The sequence below is a fragment of the Myzus persicae genome, unplaced genomic scaffold (assembly GCF_001856785.1).
Source record: "Myzus persicae strain clone G006 unplaced genomic scaffold, MPER_G0061.0, whole genome shotgun sequence".
In the NCBI taxonomy this organism is placed as follows: domain Eukaryota; kingdom Metazoa; phylum Arthropoda; class Insecta; order Hemiptera; family Aphididae; genus Myzus; species Myzus persicae.
In genome coordinates, this window is record NW_019101928.1 from 225,329 (window position 1) to 240,098 (window position 14,770).

At 32.5% G+C, this 14,770-nt stretch overlaps 2 protein-coding genes across 2 annotated transcripts in view; one reads left to right on the plus strand and one right to left on the minus strand.

Moving 5' to 3' along the window:
* Positions 1–14,770, minus strand: part of LOC111030791 (decaprenyl-diphosphate synthase subunit 1) — a 35,232-nt gene that overhangs the window by 545 nt on the left and 19,917 nt on the right. Inside the window, exons 5-7 of the mRNA XM_022310475.1 lie at positions 9,994–10,083; positions 9,770–9,901; positions 7,182–7,376 (exon numbers count right to left, since the gene is read on the minus strand). Of these exons, the coding sequence (XP_022166167.1) occupies positions 7,182–7,376; positions 9,770–9,901; positions 9,994–10,083 (417 nt within the window). The remainder of the gene's footprint in view (positions 1–7,181; positions 7,377–9,769; positions 9,902–9,993; positions 10,084–14,770) is intronic.
* On the plus strand, positions 3–1,090 carry LOC111030792. Its single transcript, XM_022310476.1, has one exon. The coding sequence runs from the start codon at positions 645–647 to the stop codon at positions 1,062–1,064; it is 420 nt and encodes a 139-aa protein (XP_022166168.1). The 5' UTR covers positions 3–644; the 3' UTR covers positions 1,065–1,090.

Below are 14,770 nucleotides of genomic sequence, written 5' to 3' on the forward strand. Positions count from 1 at the left end.
GGACAAAAAGAAAATAACATTTTTATTTGTTTTAGTCATCAATTATTTTGATATTATTGTGTAATTCTATTATTTTGTTAAGTCATGGTTATGATTGTAGTGTGCCAGTGTGGTAGGTACTCTACCACCGTGTCTTGTATAGTTGTTTTATTGTGTTTATACCTTCAAAGTAAAAAAAAACATTTATATCCTTGCGCATACACATGATAATTGTATCAACGATGTCATGTCTTAATATCATAATATCAATTATCACATACATGCATAGTATATACATCGTTTTTGTGAAAATAAATGAAAAATACGTTTTAAAACGCCGTCAGATGTCTTGTGGTATGTAGGTACTACATTTTATTTCGTTCGGTTTGTTAATACGGGCGATGAATGATGACATGTTTATTTACAATTTGTAATTGTATTAATTAAATTTAAAAAAAAAGCAGCCAGAGATTAAAACTGTTATTCGTTACAACTGCAACTATTTCATAAGTACATTGTAAATAGACAGTCTTAAACGAGTGAAAATATATAATATATTTTTTGGTGTATTATCACGGTACAATTGAAGTGTTTGAAATAAAAAATGTGACTTACAACAACAAATTACTTAATTAACTAACTATATACATCCAGCAATAACGTTTATGATGTCTTCTCCAAAGATTAGGTACCAGAATTATCGGAGTTCGCAGCAAGAGTCTCCGTATGGTGACCTAAAAATCAACAGGTCGGTAAAAATAAGAACGCCCGTTTGGTATGCCTGCACTGGAGGAGATGTTAAAGTCGAAGTGCAACCCGTCGACATAAATGAGCAGCAAAATCCGCGGCAATTGGCTGCTACAACAGCGTTAATTGCACTAGCTGGTTGGATAGCGGAATACGTCAAGCGGGGAGACTTGCAGAGCGATCACGCCGACAGAAACCTCAGAGGACAACAACAATATTCCGGACTGACAAACTATACTCGCACAGTTGGAAATCGTCCAGAATACTACTGGAAAATCCACCAAAGTCGAAGAGACTCTGCGCACATACTGGCAGACTGCCACCGGCTCTTCTGCTGACCAGAAATACCATATTATGTTCTATCTCCAACGATTTGAAACGCTTGTGGAAGACGTGTTGCATACTCCGAATAAATCGATGTCTGGTGCAGCAGAGACAGACGAAATGGCCGGTACAGTGGCGACAATTTTTGTTGCAGGTGGATTGACGATGGTGAAAATGGCGACTGTAGTAGCAGCAGTAGCAGTTAAAAGAAGGGAGAAAAGCTGATAGCTAATAACGCTCGAATAAATTGAAACTCAGCTGGAAGGACAAGTGTTTTCGGACGTATCGGAGGAACTCGGAGCTATTTGTTGGCATAAAATGAAGGGGGGAAAGACACCCATCAAGCCCCTCGCGAGGCAAGTTCGATCAGATGAACGGAGAGGCACAACCACGGTTCTATCCAAGTAGATAACCATAGGCGCAACATATCCAAGTCATGGTACCTACAGGGTGTGACTCGCGGGGGACGCGAACTGTATCGCCATAACCCACTAAGGAAAATGCAGGGTGTGGTGTCCAAAACCGTGAGCAATGATCGCGTGTAAACAGTAAACCACGATACTTCGGACAATTAATGTTAATATTTAATTTTTTCTAATTTGATTTTATAATACAGTTACTCACGTTTATTCGATATCGTTGTTTAAGATATTATTATTACCTATTTTCGAACATAATAAAACGTCAGACTTTCAGCTGTTACTGCAGTTGTGGGTATTGCGCGTATGAGACTGTTTATATAATATCTACATGGTCGATTATTATTGTTTACAATAATTGTTTATTAATTGTCTATTATCTGTACATTTTAAATCTTAGGCCCTATATATATCTACACCTATAAGTTCAAATATGTTATGTGAATTGTTAGTAATATAGTACTTTAAAGTTTAAGAATTGAGGTATTTGTGTTACTATATTCAGTATCTATTATTTTATAATAAATAGTTATTTTTCAAATAATATAATATATATACATACAGTTTGGAAGTCGGAGGGAGCTAGTAAATATATTATATAACTCCTTGACAAGTTATTCTCGAGTTTATGAGATATTGGGCCAGTTTATATTTCCGTATTTTGTTATACCATACGGCATACATAATAGTAATAAATAATAAATAATAACCCTGAATCCTGATCGAAATAATTTATGGATAAGATATTATGATGTGCGTAGAAAAAGTTACTTGTTTCATGCCCTCAACTGTGGAAATCTAGCATTAGGTTTGTCATTTTTCCTATTTTATAATAGTATCTTGTTTACCGATGTAATAATAATAGGTATACTTATTTAATAGTTAGACTAGTTAAAAAGCGTTTTGCAGTGACTTTGCTAGCTTCGTTGTCACCTGTCAGTATAGTCTATGCCAGCGTTTCTTAAACTGTGTTCCGTGGAACCCCAGGGTTCCGCGGAGGTCACTTCAGGGTTCCCCGAAACTTGTGGTTTTTATTCAAAATTTTAAATTTTGGCACATAATTATAACTTTTATTGCAAACATTTCTTACATAAAATGACGCATTGAAAGTATTGAAACAATGTAGTGGTTCTAATTGTCGAGCTGTAATAATTTATTGCTGAGAGCTCAATAAAAAACAGCTAAAAAAAGTTGGGGGTCCACGGTGAAAGTGCACATAAAAAAGGGTTCCACGGATAAAAAAGTTTAAGAAACGCTGGTCTATGCTATATAGACTGCAGTTGCAATATTGTTGTGTATTATTATTCGTTTAAATGTTATAATTATTTTCTATCGCGCTATAATTTGTTGTACAGTGGTTGTGATTCATGCGACTTAATTTTGTTTAATAAATATTTAATTTCAAACGTATAAAAAAAAAATTAAATGCGGAAGATATTGCAAACGATCCGGCTTAGTCAATCACCTCGAGGTAAATAATTGTCGCAGCCCTCCCGAGAGTTATAGATCGGACGACCGCCAATGCCTACATTACATGTATACCTAAATTGATTTGAGTTGTATAATATTATAATCGTTGGGTGATAAATAAACGAATGAACGTAGACATTACAGACCTATATATATATAAATGATCATGATGTCATCGCAAAATGATCATATGACGGAGAAAAAATGTAAAAACATAACTAGGCGATTTTAAGACGTTTTAATTTGAGTTTCCTATATGAGTTCTTATTCGTTTCGCAATAACTTGAACTCTCTCTGCAGCGTCCCCTCAAACAATATGAGCCGCCCTCCATGGTAATATAAGACGTGCCGAATGTCTGCGATCGAGACGTTAGTGTAATTAGGTTAGGCGCGGTCGTCTTACTTTCGCACAATACACATACCGTGCACGGGTCGCCCCTTCCCCACGCAACCCACTGATTTGGCGGCGTCGCCGGGGCCAGGCAAATAATCGAGTCCCAAACGATTGGGTACATAATCAATTATCAACCGGTAAATCGAGTCCGAGTGAATTTTAATATACGTTATAATATATTATACTATTATATTATATTAAAAAGGTATAGGTACCTACTGTTTTTTTTTTATTACAAACCATTGGTTAAATTGAGGAGTAAATAATAATATCTATATCACATCACATGCATATAGATATAGTTCCGCGACAAAGAGGGTTAAGCGACGTTTTTCAAGGTTTTCAGGAGAGCCGGAGAACATTTTTTCGTGTATCTGATAGATTTATTCAAATTTGTTGACACTCATGAGCAATAACGATTGGGTATTTTTTTTGTAAAGTACTTACTTTTTATCGGTTAAATGATTCCGTCCAAAAATATAAGCCACGTCGCTTGACCCTAAGCTGCGTGATCCTATTGCCGTTTATTCTTTGATATTTATGATCGTCGCCGGCCATCATATTATGTAAGACGGTCAAACGTTTTTCGCGGCATAATGTAGTGCAGTCGAATAAGTTTCGGCGTCGGTATGATGGCTGAACAATAACCAACGGTTAAGTCAACCCACGCAGGTATTTTTAGACCCACACCGACCAGCAACCCTGCTAACACTTCGCGAAACCCACCCATATATCTGCTCTCAAACAGACACCGTGGGTTGCATAACGGTGGGATGAAAAAAATGCACACCCAGCCTTTGGCAGTTTAAATCAACCATCGCAAGCATATAGACATTTATGAGACAATGATTAATGATTATACCTCACCCCCACGTCCCGTTCGGTTATTACGACGCTGATCGTCCTATTTATAATTTATCTAATACTATTAATTATTACATAACCTGTGAATTCACATAATATATTATTAACATATTATACATGTTTTTGGGCTGATTTTTCTAATCGTTATTATAGGTTATTAGGTTATTTTGATTATATCGATAATTTCCTTAACGATTTCGAATAGTCTATTTCGCGCTGCAGTTGCAAATAACTGCAATCAAACTCTAACAAATAAACGAACAGAACTTTGCAGTAAAGTGATTAATATTATAAAGTGTAATAAGAATTATTTGTGCTTTATTTGTTACACTAGAACAACGGCTGCTAAATACATCACATGTATATACTTCAATATTTGTATGATTCAACGTTTTTCCGTGCAGCAACATCGAGTTTTTTTTGTGCCGACAACTTCACTTCATATTATTATGATATACAGGTATGCGGTCGTGAATCGTGATACTTGTTTGTTGCGGATTTAGCTGGCGAAGAAGAAGCGTCCGGAGAAAACTTTTTTTGTCTACATTAACCATAATATAACATGATAAAACAATGCGCCGGGCTTACATCGCCCGACCGAGGCGAATAAAACGTAAGTATAAGTAAGTACCTACTCATAGGTGGGAAAGAAAAATCGAAACGTCGTTATATACGCGAGAAAAAGTAATTAAATTAGGTACTCGGGAGATACGATCCGCCGATGACCCTTGTTAATAAATTATTACCCACCTACTTTGTATAATTGCATATATTATACATTCTAAGGCGGAGAGTACACACCACATCGCAGACATGCCTCTAATCGTAACCTGAATTTCGACAACGCAACGCGCGCATCAGGTTCGCGTCATAAAACAGCGCATAATATTATTATGTCCAACTATACCCATTCCTGTATACGTATATATTTTATATTAAAACGCGCACGCGTACCTATAATATTACAATATATTATTATATCTATATTATATACGTGTTATATTCGTCCGTAGCGAAATCCGTGAGATTATTAAACACAATTGATTGCGCTCTGCCTCGGAATTATTACATCGCGCGCAAGAAACACAACCACATACGAGTTGTAGGTACCTACAATATTATTGATGTAATAAAAGAGAAAAACATATTTTACAACCCAACCAACTGGTTTGTCGTGCAGGATGGATTACGGCCACAAATAATAATAATAATAATAATAATAATAATAATACACTGACAGGCGGGTACGCCGGTACCGACGAAATCCCATTGGTCGCAAGAAAGTGGTTATTATATTGTGTTAGGTATATTTTTGGTAAAAGAAACTTGGCACGGCTAAGGCAAAGACGGCGCGGCGATGATCGACCTCAACAGAAATAATTCCGCCGATTCGATTAAACGAATGGCAATTTTTTTTTTTATTATTTTTATTTCCGGGTCGTCCTAAATCCGCATGCTATGTGCCACGACGAAATTGCAATTCTATAGACATGTAGGCTATACGGCGCACGCAGCTGATATAGATTTAATCAATATACTTTTACGAATTTACTGTTTATTTATTAATAATACTGTAAAGTACTAAAACATTATGGTTTGTCGTTAAAAAAAAAATCACTAGAAATTATATGCAAAATATATTTTATATTACGTGTACAAGAACTAGCCAGCCAGTTTGGCGACGAGATGCCATTGACCACTAACTTGACGTGTCGCTAATACCTTGGGGATATGGAACAGCGAGCCACGTATTCGAGGACGATCAAACGATTTGATATACGTTATCGAAATAGTGAATAATAATGTGGGTATATCTTATGAACGAATTTTTGAGATTTGCATTCACATGAAATGTATATACAGTTACATTTGGTTAGATAATTGGGAAGTGAAATAAGAGACAAGCTCCATCTGCAGCTGTCTCTGTCATTATAATATGCACTTAGAAAAAAATAATCATCGGTCTAAACCTTCTTGACCGAAAATGGTCGATAATGAGTGACTCTCTCGAGAAATATACATGCCAGAATGAACAACAACCAAAAATTATATGCATACTACACGAAAAGTGTGTATAGATCGAATATTACAGTTAGAACTAAAACAATTAAATTAACCCTTGCAGACATATTTAATTCTCAGTAATATATCAAATAAATACACACTTTGGTTATTGGTCATTGCAATTAGGTTATATATCTAATAACAGATGAGGAAGGACTCGTGATATTTTTCGGGACGAAGGCGACGATCTGTCGTAATTCAATATAATATATATATGTATTATACATATATAGTACAAGGAGTGATCGGATGGTAAACTCTAAATCAATGAACCGTAATAATTATAAGGTAGTATGTTACTGTGTTTAAGTACAGGGTCGTTCAGATTTACATCATATACAATTTTAAAGACCTGCATGATGTTTAACGATGGCAATAATCGCGTGTATACAATACATCTACAAATTAGTCGATTTAAGGAATGGTAAAAAAGTAGTATAATACTGTTATGATAAAATAGACTGACGAATTAATTTTGCTTCCAATATTCTTAAATATCGTGTATCACGTTTACAAGTCGTGATTTCACGACTTGAACATTGATATGTTAGTTTATCAACTTACTATGCAGCTTGAAAGTATAGTTAATAATTACCGTATTGGAGAGCCACAATAATTATTATATTTTCATAAATTTTTAGCGTATTTTGATTTGAAGACTTACGTTTACGTATATTTGTACTTTAGTATAGGTACCTACTTACTTTTACTAAAGTTAAAAAAAAACACTGGAATATTTGTTTTCACGTTCCTTAAAAATCCAATAGGCCTATCCATTGAGTCTGGTATTTTAAAAGTTGAATGATTAATAATTGTTGTCAAGTTTCAAACAGTCTGGGTGCTTTTATTAAATTTAGTGTTATTTTAGTTAATATTATGTTTTGGTTAAAGTTTAGTAAGTATATAGGTAGTATGCATACCTTTTCGCAGGCGAACAGTACTGGAGCGGTGGCCAAGCCCAGTTTCAGATCGGCTGCCGTCGGTTTGCCCATGGCATCTTTGCTGGAAACGAAATCCAACAGGTCGTCGACCAGCTGGAACGCCAGGCCTATGTTGCGGCCGTACTCGAACGATACGTCGACCAATTGGTCGTCAGCGCCGGCTAACATAGCTTCCTGCGGAGTAAACAACGACGAAATGAATATTAATAACTGTGAAAACTATAGAAGAGAACCATTTTTTCTTCTTAGAAAGTATATATTTAATATTATCATCGAGTGGTAAAAAATCGGTGATTTTTGTTTATCCCAGTCATAACCAAAATAATGGACCAAACAAGGATTTTTTTATTTATACCGCAGCGATTTTATCTGTACAGTTCGCATATAAACGAACTCGACCCCGGTCGGTGTGTGTGTTGTACTGTATATATAGATGTAGGTTATACAGTCGTTAAGTGTATTAAGTACGTTTATATATATATACATTATACGGCACAGGCGGCTCTACGATTTTATATTATACTCAAATACACCGTGCAAAACGTGAAAATCGCTTCTCCTAGTCTCCCCGCAATAGCGCCAAGTGTTCTGAATAGAACAGTATTATTATAAGTACGCGTTCCGTTATTAGCATAGAACAATAAAATAATTTAAAAAGAAAGAAAAACAGTCACACGGAGATTTCGTAATGTAACGTTTTCATTCTTTATATAGGTACACATTTATAAAAAACAGTATTGCCGGTACCTACAATCTACATACACATTACACATCATTAAAATATATATTACATTTATACCATGTATTGTACAAATTGTGTACTTGCTCGAGACGTTTCGTCAACCAAAGTTGCAGTGCCTATTATACCTAATAATAATTATTATTATTTTGCCGGAAAAAATATTGTGTATATTATATAGTATTATGATGTTGGTACAATAGTACGTCATCGGTAGGTATACCTATATAATAATATGTAAATGTATTAATTAGGTATGTACACGCGTATATCTACTGCGGGATCGCACTCGAGGAATTCACCAGTTATAACACAATATGATAATAATTTAGGTACGTCCAGGGAATTCATATAATATAATATATAAGATAATATAAGATGTTTTAATTAATCCGCTTGGTAATTTTATACGCATATACACTATTAAAACAATGCGGCAATTAAAGGTAGGGTGTACCAGCCGCCGCACCGTTACCGTCACCGCGGTATATACGCGCAAAGTAAATTTCAATTTCTTTCGTAATGTATACTGTATCGTCTGTACGACGTAAATTTAATAATTAATAACTAACGATCAATGATAAAATCATAAATTTATTATACGCACACCATTACATACCTACGTATTGCGTTCATCATTCAATTCTGCAGGTTTTTAAATCGCCTACGTAACGCCGTATAATATTGTGTAGGTATGTACCATTACGAGTACATAAGTTTCATTATTGTATATTTCATATAAATATCGTAGAACAAGTGTTTGTTTGTTTGTTGTTTTTTTTTTACTTTTGCAGCGTCCGATGCATATTATAGTTTTACCGGACATTGTCAGGACGAGTGACTCGACAAAAACAAATTATTTCGGCCCAGTTTTTTACCGTCTGCGTGCTCTATATATTCTTTCAACGGGTCCTTGAGGTTCAGCCAGGCGTTTAAAAGAAATGAAATTTGAGACGTTCGTTAAACGCAAAAGAATATAGCGAAAATGAATACGTAATGTAATTGTTTTACTTAGCGTTTATACACACAGATCACAGATGGATATATATATATAAACGCCGATGCGAATGGGAAATAAATGGTGTGCAAAATACTTGATACGCTTAAGAGGATTTATTCAACGTCCATCCCGAATTCGGACGACACCATGGCAATTAGTTTTAGAAATAAGGCCAAGTCCGACTGGAACATTGTATATACAGATAACATAATTATTATTGTACAGGAGCTGCAGCTGTTAATTTACGAACAACATAATATAAGGATCATAAGCTAAACCGGCTTTTGGTATACAGAACGAACACTAGATAATTGGTTTTTAATAATAATAATTATACAGTCGTAAATAATAAATATATATGGTGATATTTTATAAATGTAGCACTCGATTAAAGCATATTATTACATTGGTACTTTGAAACTAATAGACTGTTATGGGCCTAGTAAAATATTTATTTATTCTTTTTTTTATATCAAATTATAGTACCTTCAATATAATATTAGGTCTGTGTAATATGCTTCGACCAATCCATAAATATGAATACAAATAAATAGTTAACTAATACTATAATTTAAAATATTACAGGAAAAAGGCGTATTTTAAGTTAAAAAATGTACATTTAAAATTTAAATACATAAATGGATTCATTGTAAGTTTAAATGATATTAACAGTTCAATTATAGTTCATAACGAATGTTCCAGACTATCAAATATGAATCTCAATTGAAAAAGATTTAAACCCTTTTTATTTGGTCCTTATTCTACAATATGCATATATAATACATAATATATAATATATTAAATAAAGTTATATCATTTTGTACTTACAGCTTTAACTGAATTGGCTATAAGGCTGGCCGTTTTTCTGTAAGTTTTCGTTAAATAGTGAGCAAATCTTTCGTTCTCAGTCTCCTTAGAGCCGAGCTGCATGAATTCTCCTTGAACCAAGTCAGTGATGATCTGTAAAGTTTTCAATTTGTGCCGTTTTTCGATACTGTATAGGATATTTTTTAAGTTTGGTTTAATATTAACATTAACAAAATTACACGTACTTGGCTAAGCGTGATTGTGACGTCATTGTGGTTGAGCCTGGCGATCATCATAGACGTTACTGCCAATATATAATCACCAGCCATGGCTACCTGAAAAATAAAAGTACATGACAGTTACAACATTTGTTAACAAATGTATAATTATTATTTTTAACATGACCACAAAAATGACCATATTATCATAATTCATGGTAATTATTAATACGTACCTATAAAAAAAACATAATATAGCCACATAATTACATTCATTATTTATTATTCTAATATATTTAATATATTTTAACACAATCGCCAGAATTTTTATTACAAATTAACAAATTATTCAATAGCAATTTATTGTTTTTGGAGGATTTGAAATATGCTCATTTTAAATTGCATTTTTATGAGCTGATTAACTTATAATTTGAATCGTATAATTATTGACCAACGATAAGACCTCCAGTTGAACAACACGTCAACTCACGTATTGTGTTGAACAACATTTATAGTTATTCTGAATAGAGATTAAAATCATGTCTTTGTAATAAAAGCAATAATTTTTATTTAATACCTAGAGTTTATTTTAAAATACTACATTCGACATTAAGTACTCGAGATAATTAACAAGTGTTCAATTCAATATTTTTGAAAATACATAATGAAGTAGATATAATTCGTCGTATAATTAAATTATCAATTATTTCTATTTTTCTATTTGTATAAAACATGATTTTAATTAATCTCTATTAAACATTTTAATATTAAATAAAACATTTTGATGGAATATGAGTTTCATATTATATTGTATAGTTCAAAAAAATTAAAATGAAGAAGATAGCAGATCGATTATTAACGTCCGATGGGTTTTAGATGTAATGTGCATCGCTATAGACAGTTAAACCTAAAATATACTTTCACTATAATAATTATAGTATTTATGGCCATTATACCTAAATTAGACGAATCAGAGGTATACTTTACTTCTTTCAAAGAGAAACTGAAAAAATAAAATAAATACGTATAATTTTCCATTGATTGATCTACGTCGCGGAGGCAGTAGGAGTTGCCTAACTTGAGCGCCCGGTTACGCCTCCGAAGTGACCGTGTCCTTATGACCCTTGGTCGAAGATAATGACACAATATGATGGTCGGACAGAAACATTGGTTTTACATATTATATATTATATATGACTGTTGAAATTATCTAAGTATACCTTATGTAAATATCTACAATATAGCCTAAAAGAAAAAATGTAAATATTTGAAATGTTATTCGTGAAACTTTCAGACATTAAATTAACGTGAGATTTCTAAGACAAGAATAAAAAACTTAAAATTAAAATTTTATTTATTTCAGTATTTTTGAAAAAAGTGTATACCACAAGAATACGTTATAAAAAACCATTACGAAATTCTTCCTGAAAATATCATGTTCTAAGGTCAATGCAGCTCAAAAATTCCTCTAAAAACCGGAATTATGTGTGACGAGAGAATGAATAAACACTCACTAAAGAAATTATCATCAGAACATTAATATCACAATAATTAATGCCTTAATTATACACCTATAGGTATGAATTTTAACGATTAATATTGTTTGTGACCGATTAGTATTACCTAAATAATAGCTATAAATTATAATATAGAATACTTCAGTACACAAATGCAAATACAATTATACGATAAACAAAATATTGGTCTAAAATGTCTAATGAAAATTTCTTTAAATTAAATATACATTATGGTGGAATTTGTTTTCGGAAGAAATTCCAAAATACCCACATTAGGAAATTGAATGTTATTTTCTACTCAATACGAAGAAAATGTACCAAGTGTCATAATAATAACATTGGTTTACGCCATAAAGCTGTACATGTTAAGTATCAATTAATTAAATATAAAACAAACAAACTTTCTCATTTAGTTTCTCCCCAAAAATGTAGTGTTAGCAAGTTACTTAGGTATTATTTAGTTGAGTAATAAATAATTTTTTTTTTTGTTTAAAGTGTGGATTTCTTATGTACATTTTAAATATGCCTATATACTTATTTAAATGAAGTGGATAATTATAAATCAACATTGTATATTTTATTGTATGTATACAACGAAAATGTTTCTAGACATTTGATTATAATGCTTACATAGTTTCAAAGAATTAGTTATGTAAATAACAACGACAAACTAATAGAAAGAACATATATTTGTTTAAAATAAGAATAATGCTGCAATACATATAAGTACCATTCTATGTCATTTATACTTAGTAAACAACGGAGTGGTTATGAAATTATCCGGTAAAATTGATTTATAATACTAGGTAAGACATAATAACAATAAATAATCAAAACACTTCAATAATTCAAAACTTTTAACTCTAGATCAATTAAAATTTTTAATACTCGATTTTAAATGCAATGTCTTTTATCGAAACATTAAATTTTGTAGTATTTTTAATTTAGAAATAAATATTTTGTTATACCATATTATACTGCAACAAATACAAATATATACAATATATACATGAAAATTGTTACACGTACAAATTATCAACTGAAAACTTTAATATAGGTATGTGTAATAGAGGTGAAATTTCAGCTTTTGTAAAGTATTTTGATTCATTTTGAAGGCGAATACTCTAATTCTGAATTCCGAAAATACTACAGACTTAAGTTTTTAACTGCAGGCTTACCGACGCTAATTTATTATAATAAAATAAAGCATAAACTATTAACGGAAGTAAGTTAAAGCTTACATTGCAATTAATGCTAAGAGACGACTCACTTCCATATTTTTTTTTGTTAGGATCTCTCTCTGTCGTATAATATACATGTAAGACGCAGTATCCTCCCCCTACCCTCAACAAACGATGCCCCTGAGTAGATACACATAGTAATTTACTACATAATTGATATGTAGTGCGGTTGTCGTCATACGATAAAATGTATAGATATTTTGTCAAAGACTCCAGGGTATGTATCCGGAATGACCTTAAATAATTATACATGTTCTGTATGTCTGTATGGGAGCGTGAGTTTCCGACGATTGTATAGTATAGGTACGTTTACTCATTAATAATTGATTCACCCGTCAAAGCTTTGAAACGTCTGACATAGATTTGTACTCATATACGTAGCCGAAAAACCTTGGATATCCAAAGCCGATATACATAATATAATAATGTTCGTTTACTTTCGCCCATCGGACATTAGGTATCGTCGTTTATAATTTCGCAAACTCGTGATATAGCTATATTGGACGGGAGAACAAATCAAAATGGAAAGAGACGCACAATTGTATTACGTAATCTCCTAAAAAAATAAATACGTTTGTATACTTTATATATATATAATATATATATATATATATGCACACATTAATCCGAATAATTTATGAGTAAAGCGTCGTTGCTTAGTCATGCCAAGCTGTATGCCAAGGTCGGATAGTTTTTCGAAAAGAAAGAAACGTAAAACGTCCGCCCGCGGGGACCAAGGGGAGGTGCGCTTAAGGAGAAAATATACACTCATCGCACGCACTATTATACAGCAGTCTGTGATGGTTGCATAATTCTGTCGGATGTGAAAAGAAACAGCATTCCAGCAGATAGCATGTATAAGGAGACGATAGTAAAGGTGTGTCTTGTAGGCAAAAGGATAGTTTACCCGACGGATGCGATGACCAATCAATAGAAGCGCAGCCTTGTGTCCGGTCAAGGACGGACGCTGGTCGGTTATACACGTGGGCATTAGAACGTTCACCTGACAACGTCCGACGGACCCGGTAAGAGGGTTGTATAGGTACTTGACAGTTTATGTGTACATAAATAATATGAAAAAATACACATTGTATTAAAAACAAATTGGGAAAAAACTGGTTAGTAGTTAAAAACTAACCAGTATCAGAAGTATTTAAAAATCATAGTAACTAAATAACTTCAAAAACGAAAGACGATTTTTTACATAGCACCTATATACACTATTATTGTTCATAGATGATTGATGTTGGTTTAAATGTTCAATAGATAATTTAATAGAAATTGCAAAGATTGTAATTTTAAAAAAATACTAGTAATATTTATTACCGTATATTATAAACCAAGAATTTAATAACTTTAAAAATAATTATCGGTTCGAAGTTTATCATTCTACTGAAACAGTTCAAGAAATATCTAAGCAATAAGTACAATAAATAATCCATTGATGACATTTATAGTTTTTTCTATAAATTAAGTGCTGACATTAATTTTAAATTTAATTAGCATCGTATTTTAGCAGTGTATTCATTATTTTCTTTCTACGGAAATTCAGGAGTAAACAATTATATTTTAACAGATACTGTCATGAGTTCAGTTCCAAAAAAACAATTTTTAAGACTATATCAATTTAACATTAAAAACAAATGCATAATACAGGACACTTTAAAGATACTTGTATATAATTATTACAAAAAAGAATTCAATAACTTATAAAGTAATAGTATTTTTAGTTACCTAAGTGTTGACTATAGTACCTATCTATGACATTGTACCATATATGGAATATGCTCAATGAACAGCCATGGGCTATTGCACTAGCAATGCATAAAGCAGTCGAATACATACTCAAACAGTACAAGACAAGTATATAATATTCAGCGACTCATTTAGCCTAAAAAGAATTCAAAACACAAAAAAACACCTTTGATATAATAAATCTCATTCAAGAAAAAAACCTATTAAGTAATAGGTACTTATTGAAAAAAAAAAATTTTCTTCTTAAGAGTACTCGGACTCAGCAATATCGGAAACAAAAAATCCGATCCT

Bases quoted from the DNA above. Each gene is read 5' to 3' on its own strand.
- LOC111030792 (XM_022310476.1), top strand. From the start codon at position 645: ATGATGTCTTCTCCAAAGATTAGGTACCAGAATTATCGGAGTTCGCAG.